Source organism: Vombatus ursinus, unplaced genomic scaffold, assembly GCF_900497805.2.
Source record: "Vombatus ursinus unplaced genomic scaffold, bare-nosed wombat genome assembly UNPS02014772.1, whole genome shotgun sequence".
Taxonomy (NCBI): Eukaryota; Metazoa; Chordata; class Mammalia; order Diprotodontia; family Vombatidae; genus Vombatus; species Vombatus ursinus.
In genome coordinates this window covers 36,271,701-36,285,101 of record NW_020954550.1, presented here as the reverse complement: position 1 = coordinate 36,285,101, position 13,401 = coordinate 36,271,701, and the positions used below count along the sequence as shown (strand labels likewise).

General features: G+C 40.0%; 1 protein-coding gene across 1 annotated transcript in view; it reads left to right on the top strand.

Annotated features, from left to right (window-relative positions):
• EGFLAM (EGF like, fibronectin type III and laminin G domains) overlaps positions 1-13,401 on the top strand; it is a 252,235-nt gene that overhangs the window by 174,745 nt on the left and 64,089 nt on the right. Inside the window, exons 8-12 of the mRNA XM_027863469.1 lie at positions 6,820-6,935; positions 7,846-8,164; positions 9,162-9,262; positions 9,944-10,044; positions 12,106-12,250. Of these exons, the coding sequence (XP_027719270.1) occupies positions 6,820-6,935; positions 7,846-8,164; positions 9,162-9,262; positions 9,944-10,044; positions 12,106-12,250 (782 nt within the window). The remainder of the gene's footprint in view (positions 1-6,819; positions 6,936-7,845; positions 8,165-9,161; positions 9,263-9,943; positions 10,045-12,105; positions 12,251-13,401) is intronic.

Genomic DNA, 13,401 nt, shown 5'->3' with positions numbered 1-13,401 from the left:
AATGATTGATCTGCTTTGGTAAAGAAAATCTCCTTATCCAGAGTTTGTTGGAGCAATGAAATCAGAGAGCTATACTTTGCTTTTTTAAATCTATTTTCCATAATTAATTTATTTAATTTTAGTTTTCAAAATTCACTTCCTTAAGATTTTGAGTTTTAAATTCTCCACTTTCCTCTCTTCTCCCCTCCCCAAGACAGCATGCAATCTGATACAGGTTCTCCTTATACATTCATATTAAACGTATTTTCACATTAGTCATGTTGTAAAGAATTAGAATTAATGGGAGGAACCACAAGAAAGAAGAAACAAAACAAAAGAACGAAAAAAAGGAGAGCAAATAGTATGCTTTCATCTGCATTCAGACTCCAAAGTTCTTTGGATGTGGATAGCATTTTCCATCATGAGTCTTTTGGAGTTGTCTTAGATCCTTGCATTACTGAGCAGAGCTAAGTCTATCAAAGTCAGTCATTGCACGATGTGACTGTTACTGTATGCAATATTTTCTTGGTTCTGCTCATTTCACTCTGGATCAGTGCATACAAGTCTTTCCAGGTTTTTCTGAAATTTACCTGTTGATCATTTCTTATTGCACAGTAGTATTCATTACATTCATATACCACAGCTTGTTCAGCCATTCCCCAATTGATGGACATCCCCTCAATTCCCAATTCTTGGCCACCACAAAAAGAGCTGCTATAAATATTTTTGTACATGTGGTTCTATTTCCCGTTTTTATGATCTCTTTGGGATACAGACCTAGAAGTGCTATTGCTGGGTCAAAGGGTACACCCTTTGGGCAGAGAGCTGCACTTTTTAAAGAAAGAGAAAAAATGAGATTGTTTGGGGCAATGTTGGATGACTATTCTGGCCACCTAAATTAGGGGGAAGCCCTTCTGCTTGAGTGCCCCAGTCAGTGCAAATCAAAGACAGTAGCCACCCACATGGGGAAGGGACAGCAGCAAGGGGATTTCTCTGCTGATGGTCATTGTCCCTTCCATAACTTGTCCCTCTGTGTCTGTTGTGCTGGATTGTTCTTCAGCCTGAGTCCCCCACACCTTTGGCTGTTGTAGGCAGAGTGACTGTTGTGTGTAGTACTCATGAGTCTGGCTGATTCAACCTTAAGCAGCTGTCAAGAGTATTCCATTTTCTGTTCAGTTCCATTCAACAAACATTGATTAGCTTCCTATAATATGCTTTTTTTTTTCCCTTAGGCAATGGAGACACAAATATAGATATGACATAGGCTCTGATCTCAAAGAATTTTCATTCTAATGAGGGGAGGGCTCTGCCAAAAAGCTGTGATATAGAAGAGAGTATAAGTGCAAAGGATAAATTGAGGCAAAGAACTATGAAAAATGTCAGGAAGGAGTCATCTCTTTTAACTGGTGTATCAGAGAAGGCTTCATGGAGGAAGTGATGCCTGAATTGGGCCCTGATGTATGAAAATATGACCTTTAAAAAATGGAGCTTTGGGGTAGGGTGGTGAGGGTGAGGAAAGAGTCCATTCCAGGCATATGAGATGGAAGAAGTAATGGCATAGAGCTAGAAGAGGAAAAGGGGGAAATTAGAGATTTTCTTTGTTGTCAGTTGTTTCAGTTGTGTCCAACTCTTTGTGATGTCATTTGGGATTTTCTTGGCAAAGATACTGGAGTGATTTGCCATTTCTTTCTCCAGCTCATCTTACAGATGAGGAAACTGAGGCAAATTGACTTGCCTGGGATCACACAGCTTATAAATGTCTGAGGCTGGATTTGAACTCAGGTCATCTTGATTCTAGGTCCGGTGGTCTATGCACTGCACCACCTACCTGTCCAGGAGGAAGTTGCACTGTTTTTGTTTCGTCTCAGTTATGTCTCATTCTTTGTGATCGCATTTGGATTTTTTTGGCAAAGAAAGTAGAGTGGTTTACCATTTCCTTCTCTAGCTCATTTTTTTTTTCAGTAGTGTGGGGAATAAAAACTGGTTGCCTGAAACCTTAACACAATATAGTGTGATGGAAAGACACTCGGAAGTGGCTTTGAAATCAGAAGGTGTAAATTCCAGTACCAGTTGTACAAACACCAAACTACTTAACCTCTCTGGGCCTCAGTTTCTTCTTCTGTATAATTTAGGACATGGTGGACTTAATGGCCTTTAACACTCTATCCCACTCCCACCCCCCAGCTCTGACTATTTTTGGTCCTAAATTGGGCAAAGAAAGAAGAGCTCCAAAGTAGAATGGGCATAGTGTGATGAGAATATCTTTGGGGGAATGAAGTCTATCATGCCTACATAAAGAGGGTTCTTAGTATAACCTCAGGCTGGGTCCCCAAGTGCACAAGGGAAACTACACCAGGCCAAGTCAGAGAACAATGGCATTTGGGCTGACAAAATATAAACACATGAAAAGTTATATAACATTGCAGGACAGTATAAGATTTGTCACATGAGGAAGTATAACATTCATCTGTTGTGTTGTTTTTCAGTCATGTCTGATTCTTCATGCCCCAATTTGGGGTTTTCCTGGAAAAGATGCTGGAGTGGTTTGTCATTCCCTTCTCTAACTTGTTTTAAGGATGAGGAAACTGAGGCAAACAAGGTTCAGTGATTTGCCCAGGGTGTCATAGCTAAGTAAGTATCTGAGGCTGGATTTGAACTCACAAAGAGGAGTCTTCCTGACTCCAGGATCAGCACTCTATCCACTGTGCCACCTACCTGCCCAGTTGTTCATCTCGTGAGATATATACCCAGATAAGTGCTAGAAATTCAGAGAGGGGAAGAGGTTGCTAATGGTCTGAAACATGAACTAGAGCTTGAAGAATGTGTTGACTATGAATAGATAGGAGAAAGATGAGAGAGATGAGGAGAAAGAGTATTTTAAAGAGTAGGAATTGATATTGGAAAGCATAGACCAGCAAGTAGTCCAGTTTGGCTAGAGTGCCAGAGTTGTACTAAAGAAGTAATGGGAATAAATTTGGAAGAGTAGGTTGAGGCCACATTGGGAAGAATTTTAAATGTCAGGAGTTTGGACTCTATCCTATGGGCAATGGGGAGCCATTGAAGGTTTATGGTTGAGAGTATACCGTGATGCATGTATAACCTATATCAAATTGCTTGCCATCTCAGTGAGGGGAAGAAGGGGAGAAGGGAGGGAGAGAATTTGGAACTCAAAATCTTAAAAAAATGAATGTTAAAAATTGTTTTTACATGTAATTAAGGAAAAAAAAATTAAATACTTTTAAAAGAGTATACTATGATGAAAGTGGTGCTTTAAGAAGATTAATATGGCAGTAGTGTCTAGAATGGATTGAAGCCGAAAGCTGGAAATTAGGAGGAACTCAAGATCAGTGAAGAATTTAAGATCTTTGTTATAGTTCTTTCTTGTCACATCGATTCTTTCCTCCAAAGTTAGACAATTGGGAAACTATGCTTTAAATAGGTTCTAATAATAACAATAAAACAATAACCTAATAATAACAATAATAAAAATAAAATAACATAATAACAATAAAGATGAGTTGAACCTGATTTTGGCAGCCCTCTTTGGGAAAACACCTAGCATGCGGCTGGTGTGGTACAGATACCTGGCTTGGCAAAACCAGTCATCAGTATGCTAGACCTGACAGCTGGCAGAAGTTGGGGGCTTTAAAGAACTGCTGGAAATTACTGTAGAGAAAGTGAAAATAATCTCCTCTGCTCTGCCAACATGTTCCTGAGCTTGGAAGCCAGCACATTTTCCACTCACTGGCTAATTCTTTTTCTTTCTGTCCCAAGCCTTACCTCCTTTAAAAAAAAAAAGCTTAATTGATGCCTTTTTTTTTTTTACCTCATAGCATGTCTCCATCTCTCTTCCCTCATCACCCAAAGCATCTCCTAGATTTTAACCTTCCCCCAACAAAGAAAAACACTTCAGCAAAAACAACTAATACAGTATCCAAATTCAAAGTGTATGTACGATTCTGCCTCTACCATCCTCCACCTCTCTGCTCAGAAGAGGGAAATATGGTTTGTTATCTGTTATTATCTCAGAACCATTATTGGTTTTATTTACTCAGAGTTTGGCTTCTCTTTAATGATCTTTTCAATTTCATTATTGTTGTTATTGTGTCTATGGCTTTCTTCCCTTTTAAGAAGGTGATTTATGCTCAGCCTTACATACAGACAGGTAGAGGGAAGGGAAGGGAAGAAAAGAGAACGAGCATATACTAAGCACCTACTATGTGCTAGACACTGTTATGCTAAGTGCTTAATAAATACCATCTCATTTGATCCTCACAACAACCTTGTGAGGTAAGTGCTGTTATTATCTCCATTTTACAGTTGAGGAAACTGAGGCAGACAGCAGTTAAGTGAATTGCACAGGGTCATACAGCTAGTAAGTGTTTAAGGCTAGATTCAAATTCATGTCTTCCTGACTCAAGGCCCAGTGCTCTGTCCACTGCATCTCAAATATTCCCATGAGACCTGATTGAATCACAAAACCAAGAGACCCCAAAGATCATTTGGGCCAACCTCAAGCATCCTCTAGCCCCCAGCTTTTACACATAAACGATATGAGACCTTGAGAAACCAACTATCTTGCAGTGTTACAGATATGATTAGGAGACCCGGGACTCAGCCTGTCTGGGTCTAGTTCTAATGCTCTTTCCGGTATGCTGTGCTCCCCTCCATTCTGGTTTGCCTTTCTCATCCTGCTCTACACATCCTGTGTCGTATTTTGCTTAGCGAAGTTTGCTTTGCTCAGAGATACTCATGGACGGGGCTGCTGATTCAAGGCCCTCCGCAGTCTGTCTCCAACCTGCCTTTTGGGCTTCATCTTAGATTGTCCTCCTTCACCTGCTCTATCATCTCACCAAGCTAGACGTCTCTTGAACAAACACATCTTGTTATTTCCCACCTCTGGGCCTTTTAAGCTCCCTGAAAATAAAGATTATTTCATTTATTCTATTTGTTTCCCCAGAATCTGGCACATAGTAGTTGCTTCACAAGTGCTTATTGATGGGTTGATCAGCCATTCCTTAGGCCTGGAATGTCCTTCCCTATCTTCATTTGTTATAATCTAACCAGACTACGAGGCCCAACTCAAATGTCTACTCCTCCACAATGACTTCCTTGATCTCCCAAATTGGAAGTGGCATCTCCTGCCTCAGAACTTTTATAGAACTGTCTTATGTCTCTTATGTGGTTATCTTATTTTGTCTTGTAATGTAGTTATTTGTGTACAGTCCCCATTTTTCATATTCAATGCTAAATTCCTTAAAGCTAGGTGTCATACCTCATTTTATTTACCTCTCTAACTCTCCTGGAACCTAGTATGATGTCTCATACGTAGAAAGCACTTAGCAATTGTTTATGAAATAAGTTAATAAATTAATACTCTGAGGTAGCTTGTTTCTAGGCTTAGATGTATGTTTTGTAATCCTTTATCCACCATTTTACAATTATCAAGCTAGAATCTTAGTGTGTAGCCAGAATCAAAACTGGGCACGCCCTGGATACTAAATGACCAGGTAATAAATTAAAATGTGTATTGGGGTAGTCCTGATTTAAGCCACCATCCTGTTAGCTCAGGTTTGATGTTATGAATTGAAGTACTCATTCAACATTAACAAAAGGAAGTTTGCTTAGCCAGAACATAGAATGGATATTTGACAAGGATACTCCAGTACTTCCCTTAGGTAGGTGAGCACCCCCCACCAATATGTCAGTGTGCCTGGTCAGCAGGGCAGAGCACTCAATGACTTGTACATTCTTGGGATATATGCTAAGTCTAAAAAGCTCTGACCCCATGTCAGTGGCCTTTTTTTGGCATTAGATGACCCCTAAGTCCCATGTCAGTATGTCCAGAGGCTTCCAGGAAGCTGCATCAAAAAAGGTACAGCTTGAGCCCTGGCCAATCAAGTCCTAGGGACAGTTTTGTCACATTTTAGGGAAAAACTAGCCTAACCCATGTTGTGGGGGGAGGAAGAGTGCTGGTAGATAATACTTCCATTACAATGTGGACCTGATTTTCATTAGCACTCCATCCACTGTGTTAGCAATATGCCCACAAACTGCTTACCAAATCCTTATTAAAATGTAAAACCGAAAGAGACTGCAGAGATCATTTGGTTCAATATCCACCCCACCCTTATCCCCCAGTTTTTAACACATGAGTAATATGAGGCCTATGGAAGGGACTGCTTCTCTGCCATAGATTGGTAGCTACTACCGCAGCCCTCTTACTGGCCTTTTATTAGAGTAGACATGTCACCTGCCTCCTCAAGTCTGATACAAGGAAATGGGTCAGAACCTTAGGCCACCATTTTTAGAAGCCCCTGACTCCTTGAGTGTTACCTTTCCTACATTTGATCTATATCAGACCTGAAGGCTGCTGAGGTATTATTTCTTTTTTAGAGAAAGGGATGTCTAAGCAAAAAACAAACAAACAGAAAATAACTAAGCTGCACAGTGACCCATGTCCTACCCCAAGTCAAGGCCAGATGTTGCTTCTTAACGATGATCTCATTACACTTAATGCTTTGTCCATCACCACCCTTCCCTTTCTGAGGATTCTAACATCCTGCCAAGGCTCATGCAAATGCTTTGGCCAGAAGGGACAAGGCTACATCCTTTTTTCTGTGTCAGGTGTGTTTATGTCATTGTGTGCTTTCATTCTTGACGTGGATTTGTATATTGAGTGTTTAAGGAAGAATGGCAAACTCTGGCCACTTCAACATCCTAAATCTATCTTGAAGAAATTAGTTAAGTTCTCTATCTGGTGGAGTAGGATGGAAAAATGGAGAATAATAAACATCTAGGGATATATTGATGGAAGGTATGCTGACTTTGCTCTTTCAGGTACCGAAGAGGCAGGAAGTGGGACTTCTGAGCCACGATATATCACAGACACAAGAGGAAGCGATGAAAATGAATTTGACATTGATGACTCTGATTTTGACATTTATATTGAAGAGGTAACAAAAGTCTTCATTCTTAAAGCTGAATGTGTTTTTGTTTTCTAGTAAAACCATGTGAGTTAGTCAATGGACTGTGAACCTTTAACTTGAAATTTCAAATAGACCAATTTGTCTTGAAAACTGTCGTTTTCTATGGACATTCCAGTCCAGGTATTTTTAAATTAACATTACCAGGCCAAACCCCAACCATGCTGGGACATTTGTTCACTGGCTTCACAATCTGGAGACAAGAAAGAACTTTTAGCTTTCATAGTAAGTGGAATGTTAAAAATTCAACTGCTATATTGAGGGGGAAAACACTCATTCTCTCACTACTTGGCCCTTCTTAATGGGAAATAATTAGCTTCCAAAAAACTCTTTAGTTCTAGCTTTTCCACTGATTAGCTGTGTATCTTGAACCAGTTACTTAACATCCTTGTATCCCAATTTCTATTAAATAGGGATAATAATCCCTGCCCTACCTACTGTGTAGGGTTATATCAAGACCAATTGAATTATGCTCTAAATAGATACAAAAGAAAATGCAAATGTAAGGGAGTGGTGGTGATGGTGATGATTGGCATGCAGATTGGGATAGGGATGGTGATGATGATCGATCAGTCAATCAACAAGCATTTGTTAAGCACCTATTGTGTGATGTGTTGGGGACACCAAGACAAAAATCAAACAGTTCATTCCCTCAGGGATGATAGGGATAGAAATGTTGGTCATAGTGATGGGGATTGTAAGGATAAAAATAGGGACAGTTCTTGGTGATGACAGTGATCTAAATGGGAATAAGGATGGGAGTGATGAGGAGGGTAATGTATATGGGGATAGGAATAATTATAACAATAATGGTAATGATGTTGATAATGATGACAGCAATAATGTGACTGTTTCCTTCTTATCTTTCCTCTTACATTAGATCAAACCACTTCCTGCCATCAAAGGAAGCCACAGGAAATTTTTTGTGGAAACCAAGATGCCTCCTAGATCTAACCCAAAGTATCTTTCAAGGTTTATGCCACCTACCTCAGTTTCCCCTATCACTACCACACCAGTCCACCATACCACCACAGCAAAGGCAAACAGGAAGAGTGGCATGGCTGCAATGACAAGGCTCTTTGACATGTCCTGTGATGAAATTATCTGCTCAGCTAATAGCTTCTGTGTCAATGACTACAACCTGGGTGGTTCTCGATGCCACTGCAACCTTGGCAAAGGTGGTGAGAATTGTGCAGAAGGTAAGCCCTCCCAGAGGTGCTCAGTCAACATTGAAGAGGATGTCAGACATAGAGGTATCCCATTGGAATCCAGAACAATTCCACTCTCCATAGGTTCCTCTCTTCTGGGCCCACTCCTAGAGGTGTACCCCTAGCTGTGGATGGTCTGTGAGTTAACCCCTTAGTAAACTTAGTGGGAGATAAGATCAAGTTGATGTAACCATAAAGTTTTGTGTTTAATTTGTTGTGTTTTTTCAGACTGTATCTGTTATTTCATTGGTATGGGAAATTTCCAGTGAGGAAACTCCCTCTACCAATACTAATTAGTACCTACTTTGTGCTTTACAATCTTTGTTACCTGGAGCAATGAGAGGTTGTGACTCATGCAGAGCCATATAGTGTCATAGATGGGACTTGAACTCAGGTCTTCTTTACTCCAAGGACAATTCTCTATCCATTATGCCAACCTGACTTTCAGAGTCCTATATACATGTGGTGCTATTATTGGGTGCTGATCATGCAAGAGAATCTCATGTTTTTTGTACACAAGCTAAATCATTTTAGCATTGAAGGGAATCAGAGATTAACTTACAGATCATTGTTTGAGGGAGAGGAAAGTTGAGGGGTGGATTGCAGTATTAGTTCTGGGGTGCACATTACTGGTGAAATTTGTATTACAAAAAAGGGGATTTCCTAATCAAACGTGCAGTCAAGGAAAAGGAGATCACTCTTTAAAACTATCATTACATTGTCAGGAAATTCACCATCTCTAGACACCCAATTTCCATCCCTAATCACAGAACCATAAAATCACATTAGCCTAGAATAAAAGGAGTAACTGAGCACATCGATGAAAGGACAGACCATCGGGCTTAACAGATTGTCAACTAATTCTGATGATAATATAAGGGATTCTCCATCTTTAATATTCACCCAAGGGTATTTCAAGTTAAATATATGTATCAATTTCTGCTCTTGGGAAATGAGAAAATGGAATTCTTTTCTCTTTCCTTTTCAGATATTTTCATCCAATATCCTCAGTTCTTTGGCCACTCCTACTTAACCTTGGAACCACTAAAGAACTCTTATCAAGCATTTCAAATCACCCTTCAATTTAGGGTAAGAAAGATATAATTGTGCTATACAATCCAAGTCTTTTCCAGGGCACAGAATGTCTGTCTTCACTATTATGTATGTTACTAAATGAATCAAATCAAGTAAGTATAGAGTTGAAGGAAATCTCTTGGGTAGGGTTTGATGAAGGGAAAGCATTTTCCTTTGAAATCTCTGTTGAAAATGATGGCTCTAGCCAAGGTATTAACTATAATAAGATTGACCAACCCTATCCCTGTCAAAACTGTTCTGTTATCTTGTTTCATTCTCCTTCCTATTTACCTGGAGGCAGGAAGCCAGCCTATAGAATGTCATGCTATGGAGTTATGTAGCAGCTCAATGAAAAGATTTATTTTTCTAAATGAATGACCTTTTATGAAACTTGAGTTTGTTAAGCTTGAGATGGATCTTACCTGTGCTTGCTGCTTTGCACAGACGACTTTTCTCCAAGCCCTAACCTCAGATCAAGCAAAGACAATAAAGAGAACATCTAAAAACAGCAAAGCCCTCCTTCTCTCATAGATCCACAAAACTTTAACCCCTACTTGCATTCACACATTTGCCCCTTTGTAACATCATAGAATAGGAGAATGTTTAAGGATTCCTGATGTCGAAAAACTTCCAGATGGGGATTTCTTGGAGAAGAAGTACTCATTCTTCACATGGCTTTTGTTCTGACAATAACAGGCAGAAACGGAAGATGGCTTACTGCTGTATTGTGGAGAAAATGAACATGGAAGGGGAGATTTTATGTCATTGGCAATCATTCGGCATTCTCTCCAGTTCAGGTAACACCTGACAAAAATTATTTCTTTTCCAGTGTAAGTTCTAGTCAGTTTGTTTGGCCAGCTGGCAAAAAAAAAAAAAAAATTTAACTAGCATGTGTACTTGAAGGTCATTGCAGGAAATGTGGAAGAAGTGAAATGTTATGTCATGAACTTACTTGTATCACCACCCCACAAGGAAAAATGGGAGAACTGGGGGTGGTAACTGTCCCAGGATTCTTAGAGTGGCCTTAGACAATTCATTTCTCTGAACCTCGGTTTACCTTCAAAAAGATGCATCAAATAAATGTGTTGATCTAAGAGAACTCTTCAGTCTTCAGAGATGAAAGTTAAAAGATTATGTAATCAAAGTTTATAAACCATGAACAGTTGAAACTATGATTACCACTACCTCAGTATATTGAACTTCTGGGGTCTCCCTTGAAATTTAAAAGACGGAGTCTTGGGACAGAACGTTAGGACTATATGATGATCAGAACTCCAGGGTCAGTTTTTGGCTCCTTATGTCAACTGAGGCTGAGCATATTGAGGAAGTGTTTTGAAGGTGGGCTTTATTCAGATATGGGTGGTAGAAGACAGAGACAGCACTTCCCAGCATTTTCTGAAATGGAGTCCTTTTAGCTTCCTAATACATCATGAAAGAATCACAAGGGGAGTCACAGAAATTGATCCCCCATATTCCTGGGAAGTTCTGTTTCAGCTTGTTCCTCCAGTCCTGAACTCTTTTCTGTAAGCCAAATCCCAGTGTGACAACTCTGAGCTGATCTGGGATTTTCTTGGCTGGAGAGTAAAAGGGATATGAAGGTGCAATAGAATATCCTAAGGAGATTGTAGGTTGCTGCAGTTTAAGAATCATTCAAAAAAGTTATGCCTTTTAGTGTCAAGGTAGTTTGGGTGGATGCTGGGAAAGAGTCATACCCATCCTAGTTGGGCTAGAATTGGGACCTTTGGCTTTTTCCTAATAGGAGCTGGATTTAGGGGAAGTTTTATGGGGGAAGCTACTGATATTGCAAATTCCTGTTGGAGTGGCTATTGGTTACGCACTCTTCTTTCCCAGTGAAAATCCCTAAGAGTCTCTGGGTGAGGGAACCAGTGGTAATCATAGGTGAGACTGACCAGGTAAGGCTTGTAGTTTGCCTGACAGATCTTGACTGGCAAGTTAGGGGTCCTTTGGACCAAAAGAATAATAGATGGAGAGAAAGTACATAGGTGTGCCAATTTAAGACAAAGAGAACACTTTACCCCACGAGTGTTCCTGCCTGCCCCAAATTCATCCCTCAGTGGGATCCTGCTATGGAAAAAATGGATTGCATATTTCATGCAGTTGGGCACAAGCAGCTGTTTTGACAACTTTGCCAATCAGAACTCAAAGGCTTGGTTTTCACATTTTTATTAATTACCATCTAGCCTGCCACTTGGGAGCTAGAAGAGTCCTTAGAGAAATGACTGGGATAGGCGTGACTCACATTCTAAAAATCTGCTCCTTCAGTCCATTTCAGGCAGTTGACAATCTCTGCAATGCATTGTGTGGAGGTAAGGGGTATAATTGCTCAGGCTTTTTTTTTTCCTGTGAAAAGAACAAAGTTTTCAATGTAAAAGCTATTTTGACTCAGTCAAGTCGGCCAGATTTAGATCAAATAATAATAATAAACATTTATATAGCACCTACATATACCAGGTACTATGCTAAGGACTTTACAATATGATCTCATTTGATCCTCACAACAACCCTAGAAGGTTAGGTATTATTATTATCCTCATTTTACAAATGAGAACGCAGAGACAAACAGAGGTCAAGTGACTTGGCCATAGTTATACAGATGTTAAGTTTCTAAGGCCAGATTTGAACTCAGGTCTTCCTAACTCCAGGCCCACAGCTTTATCTACTGTGCCACCTAGCTGTCAGTAGGGTGGGGTGGTTGGTTTTTGTTTTGTTTTGTTTTATTTTAGATCTCAAATGTACCTCTGAATAGATTCGTTCTGAATACCAAGAGAGTTCCTTCTGGCAAGAGAAGAAATGAGACTATTTGACAAGCACTTTCTCCCTCTCCTCCTTCTCTACAGATTTAATTGTGGAACTGGGGTGGCCATCATTATGAGTGAAAGCAAAATAAAACTAGGCAGCTGGCACACTGTCAACATCTACAGGGATGGACTGAATGGGCTACTGCAGGTGAACAATGGCACCCCAGCGACAGGCCAGTCTCAGGTGAGTTTTTCATTTCTGTATGTTCTCTCCCACACTAGCCCATTGTTTGCAGATCATAGAATTCTAGATAAGGAAGGGACCACACAGGCTCAACCCACACCTCATGGAGGAAATTTCTACCATATCCCCAGCAAGTGGTCATTCAGACTCCAGCTGAAACTTTGCCCAGTGGCAGGGAAACTCACTACTTCATGAGGTAGCTCATTCCCATTTTGATGTAGCCTTAATTTTTTGAAATACAGGCAGCATGGTGCAGTGCATAGCTAGGATGGCCTTAGAGAAGATTTCTGCCTCATACACACACTAGCAGTGTGACCGTCAGTAAATTAGTGATTTCTTAGTGTCCCTCTCTAAGATATACATTTGAGTCAGTTGAGCTAGATATCCACACTGACAAAATCATAGGTCCATATCCAAAAATAATCAAGAAGTTCTTCTTAATACCAAGCTAAAATCTATCTCTTTAAAAGTGGTTTTAGTTCTGTTCTTTGAAATAGCACGCTGTTGTTTTTGTTATTATTGTTCAGTTGTTTCAGTCATGTTCAACTCTTTGTGGCCCCATTTGGGGTTTTCTTAGCAAAGATACCAGCCATTTCCTTCTCCAGTTCATTTTACAGATGAGGAAACTGAGGCAAATAGGGTTGAATGACTTACCCAGGGTGACACAGCTAGTGTCTGAGGCCAGATTTGAACTCACAAAGATGTGTCATCCTGAACTCAGGCCTGCCAATTTATCCACTGTGCCATCTAGCTGCCCTTGGGGACTGAGGATAGGGACACAATAAATGAAACAGTCTCTCTTCACAGCTACTAAGGTATCATCTTTGTACACACATATATTTGCTGACATATGCACAGAAAGCCGTATTCTCTTAGTACTGTGACTTTAAAGTTAGGAATGGTGGAAGAAGGCCAGTACCAGAAGAATTGAGCCCATTACTATTATCAAACCAAAAAGCACCAACATATCACAGTCTTTTGATTAAAGAAAAGAACTCTGCAAAGGTCACTTGGTTCAGTGTTTGAGAATAAGCCGTTTATCTAAGGTTTTTAGACCACGTCAGTAGGAAGTGGTGAAATATTTTTAGTGTTGGACTATAAAGTGACTCACCTTACCATTCCCATTTCTGTCATGCACTAGATAATTTTAG